Below are 12,327 nucleotides of genomic sequence, written 5' to 3'. Positions count from 1 at the left end.
TCCTGCTATAATTCCTTTCAAAATAATTTTTCAAATTGGGACCCCTTCTCAGTCCAAATTTTAATTTCTCTGAGAAAACGTCCAAACTACTGGGCATACTGGAAAACATATCCCAGTACCTCTGAACAATCTTCTTTTCTTCCTGGGTGCTCCTGTGGTAATTGGTTACAAAATAAGATTCACGGTGTTGGCCTAACTGAAGACTGTTGTCACCCTGGGTTCCCACTACCAGGGACTGACTTGATCCATTATCAGTCAACTGTCTATTGCCACACCTTACCTATTAACCAAAAGGGGTAAATATCTAGTACCCCAACCATGCAGAATATCATTTACAGTGGACACAACCAAATCCTTGGGATAACCTCTAGCCATAGAGTACCCCTATATAAAATAATTCTTTAACTAAATCTTCCTTCAAAGAGGTCATGCGGGCTTGCCCTTACCATCTGCCCTTTGATAATATTCCTCTTTTGAAAGGAACGATATTTGCTTTTAAAATGCTAGTAGGAGTTAAAAAAATGTTCTTTTCTGTACAAAGTAGAAATAAAACTCCTATTATCAATATCATTTTTAATGTTAACATCCAAAAATAAATACCAAAAAATCAGTGGTATTATTAATATAATCAATAAATGGATCAATTCTATTCGTGGGGCCTTTGCATACAATAAATATATCATCTGGGCCTTTGCATACAATAAATATATCATCTGGGTATCGGAAACAGGCTCTTGTATTTTCATAGTAAAGAGAAGAAAAAACAAAATGTTGTTCCCAATAAAGTAATACTATTTTGGCAAAAACTGGGGCACAAGATGCGTCCATAGCCACCCCATCAATCTGCTTATAATATTCACTCTGAAAAAACAAAAAATTGTTTTTAAGAACCAACTCCATGCTTTCCAAGACCATTCTAAAGTCCTGTGGAAATAAAAACCCTAGTTCTACCAAAGCTTCCTCAAACCAGGTCAGGCCAATTTCATGGGGAATAACACTGAATAAATCCTTAATGTTGTATCTTTCGGCTTTTCCCGGTTAGGGGTCGCCACAGCGGAACTCCGGTCCGCTAATGATTGGCAGTAGATTTTTACGTACCGACTTGCCAGGCCTGACGCACAACCTTAAACGAAGGTACGCCCATTCACACATGTGTCCACACAGAAGACGCTTTAGCTGAGAATCGAACAGGACAACGTCTTACTGTGAGGCGACAACGCTACCGCAGCACCACCACCGCAGTTGCTCTAAATCCTTAATACCTACGGTAATAAATGTGTAGTCAGAATCAAATTCAATAGCTCCTATTTTTGACAAAAAGTCCCATGAATCGATAAGAATACATTCACATAACCTATAGAAGGGTTTTCATTTAAGGTCTACATACATAGCCATAGTTTGTGTTTTGGACCCACAAAAAGAAACACCAGGTCTCAAAGGGGAATTTAAAACATTTTTGTGTATCTTGGGGATACCAAAAATACCCAGGTATAACTGGCTTAGGTACCCTCAAGAAATCAAACAATTGTTTGTCAATTGCCCTTTGAAGTAAATTGTCCTCAGTATTTATGTCTAAACTTTGATATACCAAATTAATTTAATTTTTGGACACTTCCTGATATTTTCCATTACTGCGTAGAATATCCAACATTTTACTAGTGTACAACCATTCTTCCATTAAACCCACCCCACCCCTTTATCAGGTTTCATGATTCTAACTTCTTAGTTCCTAGTTAATTTGTGAACCAATTCTCTTTCTTCCTTTGTCAGGTTACTACAATACTTATTCTTTTTGTTATTATTGTTAAGTATTTTCGAATATCTCTCTCAACCAATGCTTGAAAATTAGTTAAAACCAGGTCGGGGGGTTAAAAGTACTCTTTGTCTTAAGGTTACACCTATTGTCATGGGGTAGTTACCTCCAAAAAGTACCTCCAAATTAAATTTTCTATCAAACAGTTTAGTATCCAACACCATGTTAGCAATTGAACTTGCTTGAGTGGATACAAAAGAGAAACCTTTTTAAAATAAATCAAAATGGGCACTAGTTAACTTTACTTCACTGTAATTAAAAATATGAACATTTCCAAGTGTATAAACAGGTCCTTTGACCTGAAAACTACCATCGTTGCTAGTTGACCTGTCATGTGGGTCTAACCAATGACTATCTTCTTGCTGTACCCATTCTAAATCTAGTTCCTCCTGCCCCTGTCTCTCTGCCCTCTTTGAAAGGGGGGGTATGTATGTCGTTTTCCACGTAACTTGTGGATAAGAAGGCTGCATGTTCAAATTCTGTAATCTCAGTGATCTCCTGACAGGGGTGTGGTCTAAAGGGACAACCTGCTGTATCTCCCCATTTATATTGCCCCTGTCATCTACCCTATAATCATCTCCCACATTGTCTGCAAAATCTTGCGGTGGAGAAGAATGTCTACTGCTGTGTTTGGGTAAATAAACTGAATATGCTTTCCCACTCTGATAGTCTGTATCAACCCGCTCCAATTTACCCAGTTTCCTCTTTTTATTTTTCTCCATAGCTCTGTCAACATCTTTAAAAACATTAAAATATTTAATCCTGAACTCATGTACAGAGTGTAATAAATCCTCCTCTGTTTAACTCCATAATCTCATGGTGCAATTCTTTCATACTAAAACATCGTTCTTAACAATAATTTGCATTACTGCCAACCCACAATCATTAAATTTATTTATTTATTTAACATATGTTGACCGGGAAAGTTCAGCTAGGTTCCACAGAGCCTGTTTTCAGCAGAAGACCAGGGAGAAATGCTCCAGATGCATGTCTTTAGAATGTGGGAGGAAACCGGAATACCCAGAGGAAACCCACGCGAACGCAGGAAGAACATGCAAACTCCGCACAGAAGGTACCCCAGCAGAGAATTGAACCGGTGAACCTCTTGTGAGGTGACAACGTTAACCGCTGCACCACTGCTCCGCCCAAAATCATTCACAAGGTCATTGAAAAAAATCTGTGCCATTAAGTACATTGTCAGGAACTTTGGAACATGTTTACGGTCAATACACTACTCCAGAAACCAACTGTCCAAAGCTAAAGACTTTTACTTCATTAACTTCTCTTTTAAACGATAAACAGTACCTTGGTATGAAAACTGTTCGTTTTGGGGAGGCTGTTCTGTGCTAGAAACACTTCGAAGCAACCAAGCATTAAGGTCTAAATTAAAATATTGTTCATCCACATCCTGGTAACCAACAACTCCTCATCTGTTTCCAGTAGAGAAAGAAAGTCCTGAATTCGCCACAGTGCTGGAATTAAGAACTGTAGATTCCATAGCATTGCTAGCCTGAATGCCAGCATTTCCCGCTGCCTGAGAACCTGGAAGTGACATCATCTCTCTTTGTCTGGGCTGATAGCACGGAATTCCATCTTCAGAACTGTTTGCACGTGTGTCATCTTGTGAAAACATGGAAATAGGTTTAGTTAGTTCACATAATAGGGATCGCTCACCCCTAGTAGATACTCCACTGCCTAGGATACAAGATCCGGCCATCTCCACCAACAAAAAAAAACAAGAACCAAACTCACGGTGGAAAGAAACTGGTTGAAACAAGCACAAAAAATTACTAATAATCCACACAAAACACCCACTCCAGCACACTGGTCCCAATAAAGGCACGGAAGTAACTCCGATCTTAATAAAAAGTAAAAAGCTTTTAATATACAAAAAAGCAATCTGCATTAATCGCTTTCATTCCGCACAGGGAACTTCATCAGAACGCTTGTAAAAGAAATAACTGCCAATAATATAATATCAATAACTGTTTAATAAATATATATATATATATATATATATATATATATATATATATATATATATATATATTAAAAGGTTTTTACTTTTTATTAAGATCGGAGTGACTTCCTTGCCTTTATTTGGACCAGTGTGCCAGACTGGGTGCTTTGTGTGGATTATCTTTTGAGTCAAGAGATAAACTAAACATTTTGCTCTTTGGTGACAACAAGCAGCAAGGAAGAACTTCTGACCCTTAAGTCATTTTACACTGTTTCTCTCTGTAGAGCAATACAGGCAACGGTGAGGTGGGTTTTGGTTCGGAATCTAAATGTAAATAAATAAATAAATAAATAAATAATCTGATGGCAACGGACATACGAAACTATGACAACAGCAGAATGGTATTGGTTGGTAAGGATGAAAGGAATGCTTACATATCCCATCTCTGGCAGTATGGCTTGAACAGGTGTATGTACCTCTTGACATCCTGGAGCTCGAGAACCTCCTAAATTTTTTGCTAAATCCTGAATGGTAAAAAGGGAAGAATCCAAACGGTGACCCTCCTCCTTAAGGATGGTCCCTCAATGTCAGACTCTATCATTTTAAATTGATGATGATGATGATGATGAATTTTTAGGTAAATGGTAGATTTTTTTTTTTTTATTTTACCATGGGCAGCACAGTGGTGCAGCGGTTATCGCTGTCGCCTCACAGCAAAAGGCTCTCCAGTTCGATTCTCGGCTGGTGTGCCTTCTGTGTGGAGTCTGCATGTCCTCCCTGCATTCCCGTGGACTTCCTCCAGGTGCTCTGTTTTCCTCCCATATTCGAAAGACATGTGTCTGGAGTGTTTCAACCCAAGCCTCCTCTGAAAATGGGCTCTGTCCCAGTCTGACTTTTCCAGTAAACAAATAAAATACAATTACAAAATGATTGAATACTAGCAGCAAATAAAGTAAGCGCTAAACTTAATCATATCACTAAACCCGGTTGTAGAACTTTGCAGAAAACAAAGTGAGCTCTAAAATACTGCAAACTTAAACACCAGTCTAAGAAAAAGAAACGCTCTAACAGTAGTGGTTCGGTGCGCAGAGAGTACCAGAGCTTTAAAATGTATTATTAAAATGACAATGGCCTTTTAAATACATGATGATTTGAAACAACATTCGTGCTTTGAGGACTCCTGTCAAAGTGCTCTGCTTACTAATACACGTAAAACACAGGAAGACCTGGTTTGTTTAATCTATGCATACAAACATCTACCTTTCTGCTATCATTTTTTTTTGTTGCCTTTCCCTCTCCAATTATGAATCACTAATGGACTCTCAAACTACCAATGGCTCCTGTTCCAGGACATGATCCAGAATAAGTTCTCCAATCTTCCCCTATATGACAGAATTGTCATCTAGCTTAATACATTCCTAGCTTAGCCTCAAAAATGCATCCTCTCCTCTGAGAAGGAGCCCTGCAGTCATTAAATAAGTGTACTGTAGAAAAACAGGTTCATTAAATAATTAATTCTCCTTGAAGGCAGTTTAGCTGAGACGTCAGGGAGTGAATAAAGCTTTTTGTGTTTTATTGGGTCACTGGTTTGTGGTTTTCATCATTAAATAAACGCACTATGTTGAAATGTCATGAAAATGGAATAATGCTTGGCTACAGTGAGGAGCAGGCCATAAATTAGACCATCAGGCCTTGTTCACTTCGAATGTATTTGCGTAACATAGAGCAATGCCAAGTGAACGATCATCACACATCTACACCTGCTTTCAGCTCTGAACATAAGACTTCCAGAAATCGGATCTTCAGCAGAAGACACCTTATTGGCAGAAAATCTTATCCCACCCAACAAGCAGTCCAAGGCACATCATCATCATCATCATCAATAATGCACACATCCGCTCCAAATTTAGGGTTACAGAAACAAACACCCTGCCCATCCGACATGAGATATCACTGGTGTGCCTTGAAATAATACTTACGTAGTATCCAGGTAAAGTGTATCAATTTTCTGCTTTTGTAGGGCAGAATATTGTTCCATTGCTGAATCTGCACGGAAGTCTCCTGTGTGTAGTATAGTTGTTCCATTAGGAAGCACAAAAAGCAGCAAGACGGCACCTGGACAGCTGAACAACAGCAAAATGTTCATTTAAAATGCAGTTTGGACATCTGAACAGCAAAATGTTCATTTAAAATGCAGTTTGGACATCTGAACAGCAAAATGTTTGTTTAAAATGCAGTTTGGACATCTGAACAACAGCAAAATGTTTGTTTAAAATGCAGTTTAGTACAGCTGAATAAAATGCAGTTTGGACATCTGGACAGCAGCAAAACGTTCCTTTAAAATGCAGTTTAGTACAGCTGAGCAACAGCAAAACGTTCGTTTAAAATGCAATTTGGACATCTGAACAACAGCAAAACGTTCCTTTAAAATGCAGTTTAGTACAGCTGAACAACAGCAAAACGTTCATTTAAAATGCAGTTTGGACATCTGAACAACAGCAAAACGTTCATTTAAAATGCAGTTTGGACATCTGAACAACAGCAAAACGTTCATTTAAAATGCAGTTTAGTACAGCTGAACAACAGCAAAACATTTGTTTAAAATGCAGTTTAGTACAGCTGAACAACAGCAAAACGTTCGTTTAAAATGCAGTTTGGACATCTGAACAACAGCAAAACGTTAATTTAAAATGCAGTTTAGTACAGCTGAAGAACAGCAAAACAGTAGTTTAAAATGCAATTAGTACAGCTGAACAACAGCAAAACATTTGTTTAAAATGCAGTTTAGTACAGCTGAACAACAGCAAAACGTTTGTTTAAAATGCAGTTTGGACATCTGAACAACAGTAAAACATTCATTTAAAATGCAGTTTGGACATCTGAACAACAGCAAAACATTTGTTTAAAATGCAGTTTAGTGCAAGTTACAGAAATAAGCAGTTGTATCCACAAATACTGTTTGTTTATGGGTCTTTCAGTAAATGATAAAAATGAACAACAACTTTTAATAACTGATTATACAAACTAACAGCAAGTTCAGACATACAAGGCATGTATGCAAGAAATGATTCCAAGGGGATCTAAAATCAGAGAAGATGATCAAAGAAAGATGGCGAGCTATAAGCAGTCAAAGGTAATTCTTCTCATTTGGCACCAAGCACTGATTATGTAAAGGTAATACTAACCTATGAACCTATGAATAAGCAACAACTACAACTTATCACACCAACCTAGGGAAAGTGTGTCCCACTTTAGGACGATTTCCACTTTCCAGGTCAAGGTGAACTCTGGGGCTGGCGTAACATCTCATTCAGCATGTGCTAAGTATCACGAATGACATCAGGGTTACTGTAAAAGTGACTCTTCGGGCGTCCAGAAATTTCACTCTTCTGCAGTCGTAAGACGACTTCCAGTGTTATCAGCACTCTACACCCATACATCAGCAAACAAAACAAATAAACAAACAAACATGCACACGTGCACACATGCATGTCTACCATGCCTCCCTTTAGGCATCTGTAAAATATTTCAGTCTCCACCAAAAGAGAGAAAAAACATTTTCACACCAATCTCCATTTGGGAAAGAAAGCAGTCCTGTGGATGGTGCAGTCCTTCCTCAGCCTTACAATGATCCGAGTCCACTGCACGAGGGGCGGCACTGGCAGTTTTGAGCCACCCTCTTTTCGCAGAGCTGGATGCAGTGGCCAGTTTTTGAATGATGCTCATCAAAGGTTATTCATGCAAAGCTGCTAACATTGTCAGTGTAATAAAACCATTAAAAATGTGCTGGTTAAGATGCCCGACTTACCCTTGTAAATGCTGTTCGTTATTCGTATTATGTATAAACCACAACACATTGACAAACACATCTGTCATTAAGGGAAAAAAAAAAAAAACACCAGCCTGAAACAAGTTTTGTGATGAGAAACGGAGTACCAGTATTTCTGACTCATGCATATTAACTTCTATACTAAAAAAAAAAAAAAAAAGAACAAGAATTAGAAATAAAAATCTAATAACTTATTTCAGAATGGAACTCAGATCCATATCCTCTTTCACTCCTAGGATGTTAGTGCGTGTCCCACTCTGCAAGTTTTTGTTGTGCAGAGATGTCAGAAAAAGTTTGCAGCAGATTCTAGCTGTTGTAGCAAATGAGAAACCACCCTGGCCTGTTTTGTCACCATCATTCCACTAGTAAAAAGAAGCTCCCCATTAATCCCCTTCACCACTTCCATGTTTAAAACTAAATAGAAACAGGGTGGGGTTTAAAGGGGCTGGCCACGGAACAGAAGATAAGCAGTACTCGACCGACCATGCACAGTTCAGAATCATCCATTACTAGATAAATACTGCTGATAAGGAGACTGTGCATCTGTTGTGTCTGCCACTGGGAGTCCTCCTCAGGGGGCATGCTGGGAAAAATACAAAGCAATACCAACAAACTTCAAGGGAGGCCAGAGAAGGCCCATAAGGTAAAAGCCCAAAAAGTGTGAATCTTATAATGCCAAAGAATGCCCAATTATTGGAGTCAAAATTTCAAGCATTCATGTTTGGTGAATAAGTGAATCGATGGAAAAGTTGCCACTGCACAAATTTCTGCAATGGAAACAGTTAGTTTCCTTTTTTTTTTTTTTGCTCATCGTCCCCCCCCCATTTCAGGCAATGCGTTAATGCCTTCACTACCAAGGAGTTGGCTAAGGGAAGCCATCATTAAGGCAGTAATCAGGAGTCATTGCTTTTCTTTTTTGTTAAATGGCCCTAATACCCTGTTGCATTCAAAAATAAGCAGCCAAAGGGGCCAAGCAATAGGTTGACCATGCTGGCTTTCCCTCATTTCTGTAAGGGATGTGGCCAGCAATCATCCCTGCCAACCCTTTCCTAAAGCACAGGAAGTACATTCACAGCAGTCATAAACCGCCTCCCTCCCCACCCCTGACAGAGAGAAAGATTTGAACAGGCCACACCTCTTCCATCCTTTGTCTCCCCCTGCCTGGATTTTCAAATATACATACACAACACAGAAGCAAAATCATATCACATACTTTTATTCATACAAAGTATGGTTGTTTACCAGGTACCGGATTTTGACTATCATTTTAATATATACATTTTATGTTTCATATATTCAAATAATAACATTTATTATTTAGAAATGATTTGGAGTTTGTGCATTTTTTTTTTGGAAGAAAGCACTGGTCATGGCAGAGGGGACTATATCCTAGTTGGGAATGTATGACATCCTTTCTAGTGTATGCTCTTGCACATGGGGTCAGGGACCTAGAAAACGTAGATGACATACTAGAGTTACTGCTCGAAATACTAAAAGCAGACACCCGTAAACACAAGGATCAACAATAATTTGAAGATACTTCGAGGATGGAACTAAACTGATAATTTAAACAGGTCTCTATTTTTCTACTTTCTCCAAATATTTAGGGTTTCTAATATCGTGACAGGAATGCACGACCCTCGTAAGTCAGAGTATGAGTAACATTCACAAAATCAGTATTGTGCAAATAAACAACACAAATGCAGACATACAAAATCAGTATTGCTTCAATCTTTGATATCTGCCAGAGTGCACTCCTCAGCATCCATGAGGACTCCAGAATTGCCTCCTCCTGCAGTTCATATGGACTTACCAGTACTGGAAGTACATTTAATTATACTTTGCTCCTACTGTTCCTGGAACTATGCAGGTACTTTTACTCCACCCTGCTCTAGTTTCAGCTTGCATTTCCTTGTATTTTATGACTATGTTCTCAGTATGCAGTAAGCTGCAGTTTATTTATTTTACATTTGTTGACCTGGAATGTCTGACTGAGCCGAAGCCCTTTTTCAGCAGAGGCCCGGGGAGAAAAGTTTTTACAGTTAATATTATTATTTTACGCAACAGTATAAGAAGTAATGGTACATGTCAAACAACTATATAGCAGCAATAAGTACTTAAACAACATTTTTACAAGTTATGCTGGATCCAAATCAGAAACCATAAAGAATTTAAACCATTTTTATATTGCAGTTAATAGTATAGGATAGTAGTTGGGATCAAAGAAACAGGGGAAGCTGGTATGCTTAGTGTAATGATTTAATTTGCTTTCTGTGCTTCTACTTTGACTTATATCAGTGAACGATTTCCCTATCATCAGACCTTCTTCATTTTCAATAACTCTTTGTGGTTCATGGTTGCAATGCTTCTCAGTAACAAGAAAGGGAAGTCAGTTGTCCCCCACTGGACAAAAGTGGTAAAAAGTCCAGGAAAGTTTAAAAATGGAAATCCTAAAATGTAAGGACATTTCCTGAAGCTAAGAAAAAAAGAACAGACGGCACTGATGTGAGGATGAAAGAAAATTAAGTAAGAGCAACTGTAGTATTAGGAAGTGGTACTACTTGGAAGGTAAGAGGAAATCAGAAAGTATTGGTACAACTCATTTAAGGGTGAAGAAAAAGGGAGGAGGGGCTACACTGAGGGTTCAAAAGAGGCAGATAATGAACACTGAAAAGGGATACAATGAAAAGTGATGAATGCACTTAAAGTAAAAGGGCACAGATGAGAAGAGGGGTTGACAAAAGGGGAAGAGTGGGGAAATGACTATATTTTACTGAAATGTTAGCAATGTAAAGAAAGCAGAGGAGAACAGAGACAATTGGGCTGAAGATGATTTGTAGCACAGAAGGAGGAAGTCAGTAAAAATGGAGATGTTTCAGAGGGAAAATTTCCCAAGAGTCCGCCCTCAGTAATTTCAGAGAACAGCAGACATTAACATTCTCAGCAATGTCAAATGACAGTTAAAAGTGAGCAAGACTGGTAAAAAAAAAAAGATAAGATGACTAAATGGGGGGGGGGGGGGACAAACAGCTCAATGCGTTAAGGATGGAGATTGTTGTAATACAGGAACTAGCGTGCAGGTGGGGCAAGCAATAAGATAACGCAGCATTACCTGTCTGTGAATGTTCTCTCACCAGGACCAAGGACCTGATGATGGAAGCAATACTGTAGGTTAGAACGACACTGGAAGAAAATGAGGAACATGACCGATTATACGGACTAAAGAAGGAAATTAAACTACAGAAGAAGATTTGTGAACCCGAGAACTGCTCGTCGGATAAGTACATAGAAGAATGTTAATTAACCCACAGAGCCAGAGTACAGTGATGGGCTCAGTGAGTGCGAGGGTCAGAAGGGTCATATGAATTTGTGACCACAGAAGGCTAAAGTCTGGTAGTGAAAGAACAAACAGGGATCTATACTTTCAAGTAAGAATGTCAAGCAATGGCAATCAACAATATGCATTTATTCAATAATCAAGAAGCTAAAATTGTTATATACAATAAAATACCCTCAAGGAATAGGAAAATGCAATACATAAAAAAAATTAGCACCTTTGACATGCAGGATTCAGACAAAGACATTAAGAAAACATTAAATAATACAAGTAACTGCAAAGAAAGCTGATCAAACTTGTGACGCCCCTGCACTGGCCCAGTAATCAAGGAGCCTCAGTCCTCACCACTGGCAACAGCTAGGGGATGTACACACTGAGAGGATGACAAGTGCACACAGACCCACACACACTCTCAAGTGCAATTTCCCTTAAGAGCACACAGAGATCTGTCAGTCTGGGGCTGGTTTCTCCCTCTTTCTCCAGAGCCCCAATAAGACTCCCCATTGGCACATCTATACAGTTGAGTTCTTAGCCAGGGTTCCAAGCCAAGTCCTCCTAACACTCTCTCTGTCCAACCAATGCTTTGTGTCCCTGCAAAGAAGCTCTCTCACACACACACACACACACACACACACACACACACACTGAGATTTGACTTATACACAAGCACACACCTGGGAAAGGCTGGCACATGTTTACTAGCTATGCCCCCTTCTGCCCAGACAATAAGGTAGTTATCACAGCCACCAAAACCCCTTATCACCTACTTTTAAGATATTTAACAAAGGGTGTCCAATCCTACTGTGTAATATTACTATTATCAAAATGGTAGTCTGACCAAGACTTGCAAGGTTATTTAGGAGTGGCTTATACAGTGTTATTAAATACATGTGCAAGTACTCTAAGAGCTTAAATATATCTCACAAATATCAGCCACAAACATGGGTTTAGATATATTTAATAAAAAATAGTAAAAGAACAAGACAGTACTCGGTAAATGAACACAGTAACTTCAGAGTTCAAAAATCACAGTAAATATTTTAAAACAACATTGCAGGACAGTCTCAAACACAGAAAACATCTGGACTAATCTTTACTACATTCCTATATATATCTAAAAAAGATACTATGCCCTCAATCTTACTTACAGCAAGGCAAGTGCAGATGGTGGTGATGAGTGGATGTTTCCAGTTCCAAGACAAAATACAAAATGCCCAGTCTCACTCTGACAGAGTTCTTAAGTTAATATCAAATATTACTGCTGGGTTATAGCTTGGATGACATCACTTTTTGTCACTTGACTTCAGTTCTCAGGCTAAACAGAAACTAACAGAATTTAACATCTCTGCATGAAAAATGCATCTCTCTCAGATGTTTACAGATCTTGT

At 38.7% G+C, this 12,327-nt stretch overlaps 1 protein-coding gene across 1 annotated transcript in view; it reads right to left on the bottom strand.

Moving 5' to 3' along the window:
* The window catches only part of DCLRE1A (DNA cross-link repair 1A), a 1,235,225-nt gene that overhangs the window by 779,642 nt on the left and 443,256 nt on the right, over positions 1–12,327 (bottom strand). Inside the window, exon 5 of the mRNA XM_044055939.1 lies at positions 5,753–5,896. Within this exon, the coding sequence (XP_043911874.1) occupies positions 5,753–5,896 (144 nt within the window). The remainder of the gene's footprint in view (positions 1–5,752; positions 5,897–12,327) is intronic.

Source organism: Protopterus annectens, chromosome 14.part0, assembly GCF_019279795.1.
Source record: "Protopterus annectens isolate FY-2018-M chromosome 14.part0, PAN1.0, whole genome shotgun sequence".
NCBI lineage: Eukaryota > Metazoa > Chordata > Ceratodontiformes > Protopteridae > Protopterus > Protopterus annectens.
This window is presented reverse-complemented; position numbering and strand designations above follow the sequence as displayed.